Raw genomic sequence first — 12,568 nt, forward strand, 5'->3', positions numbered from 1 at the left:
CAGGTTCAAATCAATTCTTCATAAATATTTTTCAGACTAATATCTTCTTATAAAACAGGGCAGGAGATTTAAACTGGCTTAGCAAAGATCAACTTTAAGACTTCTTTTTGCAAGCATTTTGCTGTTCAGGTGCTGAGCAAGGAGTCACACTGCACATCAATGTTCGCAGCCACTTCCATTTGAAGCAAGATATAAAAGAACATCTACTGAAATACAACCAATAAAAATACTACAGTGCTGAAAGATAAACAACCAAGAAAACACATAGATTTTTCTTGGCACAGGGGTAACACGAGTGCACATAAATAAGCAGCATATAAGCTTCAGATGTCGATTCCTTTCATTTCTTAAACATTTTTATTTCTTCAGCTAATGTTTTCAATGTTCAAAGAAAAATATACTCAAGTGAGATATTTCAGCCCTGAGGCCTTTTCAGAGTGCCGTACTGGAATATTTGCTAAACCGCATTATACTGATGCATGACAAATTAAGCCTCTCCCTTAGAGAGTGTGTGTACGTGTGTGCAGTAGGTGAAACTGGTTTGGAAAAAGCCCAAGGTAATATCACCACTGATGTCACTTGTGCTTCACAGCCAAACTAAAGGGATGACATCACCTGTGGGTATGTGTGTGTGTTTCCTTACCTTGTGTACTGTAGGCCCAGTGCTCGGTCCGGGGATTGTGTCAGGTGATTGCTGTTGAAACACATCACACAAAAGCCGTCAGAGCCGACACACAATGACACACACACAGTAAATACACCGAGCAAACAAGACTCTGGGATGAGAAAGACCAGTTTTACCATTCCAAAATCATTAGTCAGGTTTTGTTTAAACCAACAGCAGAAACAACCTGGGCTCAAACATTTATATTTATATTTCACTGCAACACACACTGCCACGCTTAAAGAATGTGTGTGATGATAATATCACCTAAGTGTTTTAACAAAGACACACACTCAAGCACTCAATAAAAATACCAGTTCAAATACTCAACAGTAAAATGCAACTGTTAGTCCAACATGATAAATCTCTTCTACCATCATGCCAACATGTTGTTGCCTTTGCCCTGGGTGTATCCACTCCACCTCTCCTTCACCTATCAGGAAATAAACTCTTAATCTTTATGGATTACTATGGTGCCAGAGAAGCTAGATGACGGTGTTGACACGGTGGTGACAAACTGCTCTTAAAAGAGATTAAAAATGATAGTAAGTGTTAGATCAAATGGAGCGGAAACAACACTACATCTGCTTTTGTATTTCGCTGCAGTGTTACACATTGTGATGCAACTTGCTAACAACTTGTCTTGGTTCTGCTCTGCTGCTGAAATAAAAGCTTGCTTCAAATGTTTTACAGACTCGGACAATAATACTTGAAGATAATGGTTCCTAAAGTGTCCGTTTAGTCAATCAAATATCATTCAAGTCACATGTAAACATAATGGGAAAATGACAGCTTTGATTAAGAAGGTTTTCACTATTTACAATTAACAGTGTTTAGGCATTTCTTAATAAAGTTTCCTGGATCATACATTGCATTATCATAAAGTAATTACTTGTACAAGCTAAAAAACATCTGTATTGTATTGTTCTTTACTAAATAAATTTAATATCTATGTTGTAAAAACATCTGTTTACAGTACCACTGTAAAGCAAACTTCAACTGAAGATGACTACAACAAAACTCACAAACACTGTCTTGGTTTTGTCGCTTCTCTGTTCCAACAATCACCAGCTTTTGATCAAAAATAAACCCTTAATTCACCCAGTTAGATGTGAAAATATGCTCCAGACAGATTAAAATTACTGTTTATTTAAATAGAGTCTGGTGGGTTTGGCAATGGTGATTTTGGGGCTGTTTCGGGTTAAAAGGGGGATCTTACTCTCAAAAAAGGTCGACCTCTGAAGGGATCCTTCCCCTGATGTTAACAAAAACATCACATTTAGTGGACCTAAATTGACGGTGAATAACTGCCCATTGCGGCCTGTTTTACTGCTGCCGGCTGCAGCCCTGTTGCTCAATACTGGACCACTTTCAAAACCTGTTGTTTCCATTGGTCACTTCAACACAAGACGTGGGAAAATAGGATCCAGGTTGAAATATACTGAGGCTACCCTTTAAAGACTGGCATATCTAAAAAGCTTCATCTGTTATCTTACAACCCACAGAGGGAAACCTTTACAGTGTCTATAAAATATTCACCTCCCTGAAACGGTTTCATGTTCTATTGTTTTACGACACTGAATCACTGTGGTTTAAAGAGGCTTTATGACACTGATCAAGACACAAAGACAACGTGAGCAATCTCTACAAATTTATCTAAATTAAGTAAACATAAAACACAGAAGTAGGCTGTTTACCACCTTTACACTGACACACCTAAATTATCACTGGCTGAATGGAGATCAGCTTTGTGTAATCAAGGTGTGACAAGTGATTTTAGGTTAAACACACCTGTATCTGCATTTTCGAAGTTTGGAAAATATGCTGTGCAGCCACCCTCAGTAAATGAGTGTCCATGCAAAAAGGGCAGTGAGAGAGTGGCTGAGATGGGACACACACAAACAACCATAAAACTAAGTGCTCTGATGAGACCAAAATTGATCTTTTTGACCATCTCACTAAATGCGTGGTCATAGCAGTCATGCCAGAGGGTGACACTGATGCAGCAAAATGAAACATAGAATAATCCTGAATACCAAACTGGGAGAACGTTTCTTTTTCAGCAGGATAACAAGGCAAGGGTTTCAAAATAACAATAAAAGTAAAGACATTTTTGCACATTTTTATTCAGGATTTATTTCGCATTTGCATTTGTACTCAGCCTTAGAACAATTCTGCATCATTATCAGTGGATATGGTGTGAGAAAATATCCAATACTGGCATCTGCTTTGAAAACACCATGGTAGCGCATCGCTGATAAAAACACAGACTGTATTAGGATGACGATCACGTTGCCAGTGTTCATTACAGACACACAGACGAGAGCCTCCTGCAATAGGAGTGCAACTGGTCTGATGGCTCAATCAGTGAAGCGGGATCACTGAGAGAGTTGTGGGTTTGATTCTCTCTGGAAACCTTCCCAGGAAACTGAGCCTGTGCTAGAAGCCGCTGCTGCCCTTCGCCTGATGACGATCAGGGAGATACAGAGAGATGAAATGATGGAACAAATGAAAAGCACCTAAGCAACTGTGGAAGATGGATTCAGATGAAGAAATATAAATGAGTTAGCGTGCAAGAGGAGAAAGAAGAGAGGGAGGCTGAACAAATCACAACAGTCTATGAATATATGACAGGGGATGTGAGCATGACAGATGGAGGGGGAGAGAGATGAGGCGGTGAGCGACGGAGAGATCGTTTTAATTGTAATCGTGAGAGGGAGAAAAAGTGAGCAGGACAAAGACAGAGGGAGAGGAATGCACGTCTGTGGCTTTGAGTTGCAAGAAAACGTAATAGATGATTAGAAAGATGTAGAGCAGTGTGTGTGATCCTCATTAGAGTGATGATACTGTCTCAGATGTCACACACACACAGATGATGATACGCACTTGCACACACACCTTATTCAAAGCAAGTTACTGTATCGCAGCTCACCTACTCTTCATTAAAGGAATAGTTTCACATTTTGGTGAGGTCTGTGTGCATTAGATATGATGCTACAGGCAGCAGCTGATCAGCTTAGCTTAGCATAATGACTGGAAATAGGGAGAAACAGCTAGCCTGGCTCTGTGCAAAGGTAACAAAATCCACCTGCCAGAAACTTTTTGGATTGTTGGTCACCCAAAACAAGCAATGAAGTGTTTCCCCACACATATAATTTATCTGGGCAGCATTTTAGCATTCTTCAGTTTTATTTTTTTATCTATCTGAGAGAACAAGCCCATCAGTGGTTGCAGTGGCTCAGGGATAGAGCAGGTCGTCCACTAATTGGAAGACCTGTCAAAGTATCCTTGAGCAAGATACTGAACCCCAAATTGCTCCCAATGGCTGTTCCATCAGTGAGTGAGTGCATGTGAGTGGTTACGGAGTAGCAGGTGGCACCATGTCTGGTAGCCTCAGCCACCAGTGCGTCCACTGTGTGCAGTCCATTTACCATCAGTAATCTAGTAACTAGTTAACAATGTTCTCTCACTGTACCACCTCCCATTCTGCTACTGCAGCCGAGGTGGAAGCGCCTCGAAGTTCCAGTGTTGCCTTGAAGTCTGATTCCCCGACCAGTCGTGTTTCCCCACTGATAAAATGATGCTTTGCATAGCGACCCCATTGATGGTTCAGATTTATGTAAAGGGAAACACATATTGAAGGGAAAAGGGTCTTTGACACAACATTGGCTAGCTGTGATACTAGCGCCATCTGGTCTATTGTTTTCCACAAGCAAGGGAATTTGACATGAAAACATAATGCTAATCAAATATAAAGGATATTTCAAATACGATATAAATGATCTGATTATGATAAAAGATAAAATATGCATCCAAAGCCAATCCTTTTGATCTTTGCTGCTCCTCTCCCTGCTGTCCTTCTCCGAACCCCTGATCTTACCCCCCACTAGGGATGTCAGTTTCAGGTAATTTTGCTTTTGATAGCTCGACACCCATTAATATGTGACTAACTGGTTCAATTTTAAGAGAAAATTGCAAAAAAGCGTTAAATACAAGATGCCTTTTCTTATTGTCCAGCAATCCATTGACTCAGTCGACGCTGTTGGGTCAGGGCAGTGTTACCAGCTGTAATCGACGAATGTGTGGCGCAGCTAGCTATCTCTCACCCGACCCAGCTGGTGTGCAGCGCAGAGCGGCCATGGCATACTAACCAGTGGAGACCAGAGGGTGGGCAGTGGGCACTATGTGCGCATATTAACGCGGCTAGCAGGGTGTCTGTCTCCAACTAGATCTGAGTGGTGCGCAGAGCAGTAAACTGAAGAGCAGCAAAATTAGAAAGCATCAGAAACATTCTCTGAGGTTAAACAATTAAGGGTTAACTGCTGACACCTCCACCCTCCACATGTTGAAACTTCAAAATCTGCCCATCCATTGTACTCATTAGAAACAGCGTTAATCATCAGTTGCAGCCCTGATACTGACATTTAAAATGAGCGATCACAGAGAAAGCTGGAGGTCACAAATAGTCCAAAAGCACAGTTTCTCCCCATTCACAATAAAATACAAGGCTGGAGTTTCAGATTTATCCATGCTGGAAAACATTTTCAAAAGAGCCCACTTTTTTGGCTGCTCGGGGTGGACGTCCTCCGAGATATCAGTAAAGATGAGAGCTTCTTTCTGTGTCTGTGTGTGTGATGACATGCAGTGTTTGGACTGGGGGTTAAGTAGAGCACACCAGCCAGCCAAGCACACAGACTAAATAAATTGTTTCTGACTCTGGCTATCTCTGTCTTGCTCCTTCTTTCTCTCTTTTGTCTTGGCCGCTCTATCTTATCTCTCCATCTCTTTGTCTCCCGGTCTGGTGAACACAGATCTCTCGAGAGGTCTTTGTTTCTCCGCCATCATCTCTTCCCACAAACACGCTCAAGACACACCAAGCACTGGAGGAGTTTCATTCAGCGGCGAGAGAAATGTCTGCTGGCCATGTTCCTGTGAGTCTCTTTGTCTGTGTCTTCGTTTTCTCACAAAGATGCACTCCTCCATCACAGTATACTGCTGTCAGTACCGGAGGCCGAAAGAGAGTGACGGAGGAGAAGAGTAGATGAATGAGGAGGAATGAGAGCTCTAAAGAGCGAGCACATGCTGACACGCTTATCTGTGTGATGACTTCAAAGTGTGTATACAGAGAGAGAGAGGGAGGGAGCAGCAGAGAGCGAGGTCATTATCTGCAAGAAATGGATTACTCTCAGATTAGATTGCTGAGCACAGTGAAGAGCTGTAGCACGGTATGCTTGGCAAGTCCCCTCACACACACACACACACTTCACATTCACACTAAGCTCCTGTCGACTCCTCGACAGATTCGTCATACAAGGAAGTCAAAATGGAGACATCAAAGCAGCAACAGCTCAGTGGACAAACAGACAAACACACACACACATTAAAGCTGTTAACAAACCCACCTGACTGCCCACACCCATCTGCCAGCACGCATGACCTTTGGCTTACCAACACTTGTGATCTATAGCATATTCGTTAATTTCAGGAGTTATCAATCAACAGAAAATAAGTCAGCATCACTTTTGATCAGTTAATCATATCATTTCTTTTTTCTTTTAAGGGAAAATGACAAGAATTTACTGGTTTCAGCTCCACAAATGTGAATATTTTTCAGGTCAAAAGAGGTTGGAGCAAGAAATTTTAATGTCTACTTGACCTTTAGAATTTTTACAAGCATTTCTTACTGTATTCTGTCATTTTATTTTGGCTGTACCCTCCTCAAAATGTTGTTGGATACAAATCTTTTCATAGACTATCAAGCAACATTTTATTGAACTGCCAGATTTTTCAATAGAGTTCGGTGGGATGTTCAGGGCGACAGCAACGTTCACGTAATATGGTAAACAAGCCAAGCGTAGCCCTCTGAGCTAATGCACACTGACTATGCTAACAATGGATCGGAAATGTGCACTAGATATCAAACGGGGGGGTGTCAGTCCCCATGGCATCATGGGTAACTTACACATAAAGCACCATGAATGCTGAAAGGTGCATACAGGTTTAGGAGCAACATGCTGCCATCCAGACGTCTTTTTCAGGGACGGGACGTCGTGCTTCTTATTCCAGCGACACAATGCCAAGTCACATTCTGCACTTGTGACTTCGCAGTAGAGTACAGGTACTAAACTGGCGAGCCTGCAGTCCAAATCTGTCTCCCATTGAAAATGTGTAACACATTATGAAGAAGAAAATATGACAATGGAGACAACAGACTGTTGGGCAAACACAAATGGGAAATAATTTCACTTTCAAAACATCATCACTTCATGTCCTCAGTTGCCAAACTCTTACTGAGAGGAAAAGGTGATGTAACACAGTGGTAAACATGCTCTTGGCCCAACGTTTTCAAAATGTGTTGCACGCAACAAATTCAGAATAAGTGAATATCTATTTAAAAAACAATAAAGTTTAGGGGTTGTCTTTGTACTGTATTCAACTGAATATAGGTCAAAAAAGATTTACAGATCTTTGCATCCTGTTTTTATTTAGCACCAGCCCAACTTTTGTGGAATTAGGGTTGTCAGCATTTGCGTATTCTACAAATACGCTTGAATTATTCTACATATTTTCTTTTAAGTAAAATGTATTCCTAACTTTTTTTTAAGTTGTTGATAAAGTTTCGAAGTAGCATTAGCATAAAGTCTGGAAGTAGTATTAGCATACTGCTCACTATGCTAATCCTTTCGGTCACATACAGTGGTTCTAGTGATGGTGTGTGTCAGTTTATACAGTAAGGGGATGTGAATTTGTGTTGCGCTTCTCTCCCCACTCCTCGCTTGCCCTTTCATCTTTCTTATCTCAATGTATAATGCAGTTATGGATGTGATACATTGCTGGCAGACATAAAAACACATCACAAACCACTGTTTTGCTTCATGTATAATGCAGAAATGAGATGATCTTCTGGGGAAATATCATCGACTATCCTGCTAGACTGTGTTCATAAAATCTGCGCTTACATTATGACCATAATAATCCTATTTAACTGCCTAAATTATAGTTTTGAGCAGCATACAGTACATTTATATAGTGTTTGTGTGTCAAAGTTCTTCGCCTGATTGTGTTTACATTTTAATCCACAAGAAGCTTTGACTTCACAACTAGTGTTCACATTAAGTGATGATACATATCCAAATATCCAATTTTAAAATGAAAAATCTGATATCATCTGAGGGCAGCAATATCATTTCCAGTGTGTAGTCTGCCGTAAATTCATTAAAGAAAACAAAAAAGACCAAGAAGCTGCAACCCCAAACAAAATGGCATCATTAAACTGAAGGTGCACCATGATTCGTCTGTGTTTAAGATCATTTGTGAAAGATGTGCTACTGTATTTTTCCACCTCTACCTTATTTCGTTTGCTTGCATTAAGAATGCGAAAAACACACAGGGTCCAGAAAGCCTTACTAGTCCGCTGTTTTTTGATTATTGTTGGCAGCGCTATCTGTGAAGAACGTTTTTTTTATGTCCCACTCTGCCATACACACCGCTTCTTCCTCTGTTTTGGTGTCAGCGACAAAATCCAACCAAGACTAACATCCATCCATCATCTGTGACCACTTATCCAACTCAAGGGTCGCCGAAGGGTTCGAGCCAATCCCAGTTGACATTGGGCAAAGGCGGATTAGACTACATCCTGGACAGGTCACCTGGCTATCACAGGACTGACACATAAAGCCTGATTACATTTGGTTTTAAAATTTTGGTGTTCTGTTGACAGCTGAGACACATCGCCGTTCATAACTGTGTCTAGCATGTGTCTCAAGCTAATCACTTGTATGTCAGATTTGTCACTGCTTATATCACATCCTCTAGAAGGTCAAAGCCTCCACACTCACCACTCACATTAGTGGCTGTGTTGGTATAGCTGAAAATATGGCTGTCAGCAGAATCCAACACAGCTCGTTCCATAGAGCAAAACGATGGACGGTCACGCAACACTTGGTCCAATTCACTTGTAAAATGGGCAAGTTATAGAGCGTTGGAGTCCTAACCTCACACATCCATGATCAGGACTGTTTACACTACAAAAGATATGTAGTGAAATGGTTCCCTTGGCTGGTGGTTTGAGTGATCATTATGCGTCTCGGTGTTCATTTACACTTTTATTTAGCGCCGTCCACTTGTGATCCCATTGCCTGAAACACAAAGCCGAGTGTAAACAGGGTCATAGAGACGTACAACCATTCATGCTCGTGGTCATACCTACAGGCAGTTTAAAGTCAACAACCTAACCTGCATGTCTGGACTTTGGGAGGGAGCTAAAAAACCCAAAGCAAGCCCACACTGACACAGGGAGATCATGCAAACTCCAACCAGAAGGATCTCTTGCTGTGAGATCAAAGTGCTACCCTCTGAACCACCATGGCACCCACAAGATCACAGATTAGCAAAACCTGTTGCAGAAAACTGACTAGGGGGGGTTGTTGAGTAGCAAAAAACCATACCAATCAGCGTGACCTGTCAGCATCTGTCTGTCCAGCCCAGCTAGCTGCTGGCCAGCTAAAGCAAAAACAGCCTGAGTCTGTGACTTGTTCTGCTACATTTGGTAAAAAACAAGCTCAGAAGACAATGTTTCACTCTGACAACATAAAATGTGAAGTCCACTGTACACATGTATCAGCAAGTGCCCAACAAGTGGCTCTCAAATCTGACACCTGACCAGGCCTGCCCACAGAAATGGCTTGGTCTCTGGAGGGGCCCTCTCCAAAATCTACTTTACTCACATCAATGCATGCACATCCTGAGCTGTGGTCAACTCTTTGGAGGAGGAGGAAAGAAAACTAAGCAGGTTTTCCCTGATGTAAACTTCTAAAGTGTGGCTACTGTACAGAGCACCGTAGCAAGTGTACCAAAAATTTCTCCCGTCATATTATAGCCAATAAAGGACTAATAATTGAATACCAGTGCAAGTCACAACAGAAAATAATGCAAGACAGGATTCTCAAAGGTGAGGCTGCTGCAGGCTGGAACCAAAGGCGACAGATGGCTCTGTACCAACACAACAGGTTCAATACACTTCATGAGCTGCTGGCGAACATCAAAGAAACACATGAGGTAATGTGAAAACTTGCTTATGTCAGATGTTTCAGCATGTTTCAATGGCCTCACATAACAGAACAACAACAAACAATTGCTCAAGATTCTGCATGGATCAACAAAAAAAACGGTACATTGTGTGCAGGCGTCCTCTTCTGGAAGAGATGCTGTGATTTTGAGAGTGTGTCACTATTTTCTTTTTTAGCGTTTCCAAATTTGAGTGCCACTGTAGCGCCGTGCAAAAACAATCCATGGTAGTTTCTCTTTTTGGAAAATTTATATATGGATATAAAAGCAAGAGTGAGAGTGTGTATGTGTGTGCCAGGTGAAGCATAGCCAACTGCCAGTGTCTGGAGAGAACCAGTCTGCACAGAGCAGCCATACCTTTACACTACTTACCCACGCCTCACCACACTCACCCACACATGCACACACACACTAAGTTAGATGAAGACAGGAGGAGGAGAGCAACATTTTTTCTTCATCTACTCAGTATTGCCTTCTTTCCTCGCCTTCAGCTCAGGCAATGAACAAAAACACAAAGATGATACGGTACGTTACAGTTAAATGAGTGAAACACTACCTCGTATTTGTAGCTCCTGATGTGAGCTTCATAATTGTGACACATCTGTAATACACAATCGTGATGCATCCTTTTTTTGTCTGGACTCTTATATCAACTTTCTGGAGTTCATTACAAGATCGCCTCTGGTTCATTTGCCGCCACGCTAATTTAATCATATAAATCAGACAGGTAACAGAAACACTGAGCGAAATGTAAGTCCTTTAAACATCACTCAAAATAACACGACATAACATGACATAAACTGATCATCTCCCAGGCTGTACACTACAAATGTTGCATATTTTTAGCACATTTGGCACCAGTGGGACTGGAAGTCTTGGCACTCTGTCCCTTGATTCCCACAGAGGCAATCAGGGACACGTTTTCTCCTGGCTGCCACCGATGATGAAGATGAGCGGAGCTGACACTGTGAGCAGATATTTGGCTTGTCATGTGTTTCTGTGTGTGTGTGTGTGTGTGTGTGTGTGTGTGTGTGTGTGTGTTCTTGTAACATTTGGGCACACAGAGTCACACACACATTACGAGACCAATCGTCACAAAACACAACCAGAGGACCCTGGAGGTTGTTTGATGATTGATGTACAAATGTAACTGAGACAATTAGTCAAATAACTGAACAGTAGACAGAAAATGACTTTGCAGCCTCTCTGTTTCATTTCAAACATATGTTTGAGTTGTGGAGCGTGGGATGGAAAAAAGAAAACGAGCAAGCATCACCTTGAGCTTTCAAAACTTGTCAAGGGCATAAAGACAACAAATTAATCTGTTTTTTTAAATAAATATCATTAATGAATATCATTCTTAGCTGCGCAGCTGCACATAAGTGTGTGTATTTTAATACATATGTAGGCATGTCGTGAATCTGTTAGGGGGAGGTAGTGTTGCCTTGACTACCGGAGTGTGAAGGTATGGTATCCAACAGCAATTCTAGTTATTATGGATGTAGCACGCGCACACACACACACACACGCACGCACACACTGCCTCTGCGACAGTAATGCATGTAACAAAATGAAAACACCTGAGTCGTGACGGGGTTACGAAACAGCCCCATGCACGGCACGGAGCGGTGTCGGGAAAAGTCACGGTTGGAGAGATAAAACCGTGAGCCGTCGCTTATCAAAAATAAAACACGGAAGGACGAAGAGTCAGGCAGCGGTCGGTTTGAAATACTCACGCTCTTCTTCCGCAGGTGCAGCCCGTGCTTTAGTAGCCCTGGCAGATCCCGGATTTTGTGTTTGAGCTGAGCCTGGTCCCGTGCGCTCCGGTTCCACCGCAAGCCCGCGAGCAAGCCGTCCTCTGCGGGCTCCGAGTCCTCCATGGTGCCTCTCCTCCTCCCGTCTGTCCTCGAGCTGCCGCCTGCCACCGCTCCGGGTGTCTACTGTATCCTCACAAGGCGCACCGCCGCCCGCGCCCGTTCGCCATTTCCCCCCTCCTCGCGCTCACACTCAACGACCTGCATCTGCAACCGAGCCGCGCGCTGCGTTTACGACCTACTGAATGTATTCCGCAGCACGCGACGCTGCTGCTCCACCCAATGGCTCGCGCGTCCTACTCCTCGGTACTACCAGGTTGATGTGTGGATGTGTGTGTGCGTGGGAGTGGGGGGGGGGTCACAGGTGCATAAAAACATTGCATCACTTCCACCTTTCATTCTGTGATCAGCCTGACAAAAGAAAAGAGCAAATTCCATTCAAAAACACCACATTTTAACTGTTGTACAGGTGCAGCTGACATGTCAGTGTCATTTTAATGTTTATCTGTGTCCCATGTTGTAAATGTAACACACTCACAGAGATAATAGTCTTTGGGGGGAGGGAGGAAAGAAACAGAGGGCGCTCGGTAGGGCTACGTCACCACATTACCTGGCTCAAATTTCCAAAAGTAAACAAAGAGCAGCCTCAGAGTGTATATCAATGTGTTGTGGGAGTGTGTGTGTGTGTGTGTGTGCTACATGGCAAAGCCTATATTTCAGCCTTGGAGCTGTATTCTGTCCTGGCTGTGAGTAAACTCTGTGAAGCCTGGAGCCATTTCTCAGTCCAGTTTAACCTAAGGCAGAAGGCAGGTGGGCTGAAACATGAGAGGGTCTCAACGCTTCATGCTGTGGGGCGTTGTCGAGGAGACACCCTGTCTCTAGTGTAATAATGCTAATAGACATCATCAGGCAGGTCCTTTGAAACTCTTTCGTCTTCCTTTGTTGGAGGCAGTGTATGTTTGCATAACATGCTGGTTATAGTGGGAGTTTAAACCAGTCCCAGTGTGCCTCCTGTGTGCTATGG

At 42.7% G+C, this 12,568-nt stretch overlaps 1 protein-coding gene across 1 annotated transcript in view; it reads right to left on the reverse strand.

The window, feature by feature from the left end:
• The window catches only part of rapgef5a (Rap guanine nucleotide exchange factor (GEF) 5a), a 63,557-nt gene extending 51,699 nt beyond the window's left edge, over nt 1-11,858 (reverse strand). The window contains exons 1-2 of the mRNA XM_033637673.2: nt 11,467-11,858; nt 644-694 (exon numbers count right to left, since the gene is read on the reverse strand). Of these exons, the coding sequence (XP_033493564.1) occupies nt 644-694; nt 11,467-11,610 (195 nt within the window). The 5' untranslated portion in view covers nt 11,611-11,858. The remainder of the gene's footprint in view (nt 1-643; nt 695-11,466) is intronic.
• Nucleotides 11,859-12,568: the final 710 nt, after the last annotated feature.

The sequence above is a fragment of the Epinephelus lanceolatus genome, chromosome 16 (assembly GCF_041903045.1).
Source record: "Epinephelus lanceolatus isolate andai-2023 chromosome 16, ASM4190304v1, whole genome shotgun sequence".
NCBI classification, from domain to species: Eukaryota; Metazoa; Chordata; class Actinopteri; order Perciformes; family Serranidae; genus Epinephelus; species Epinephelus lanceolatus.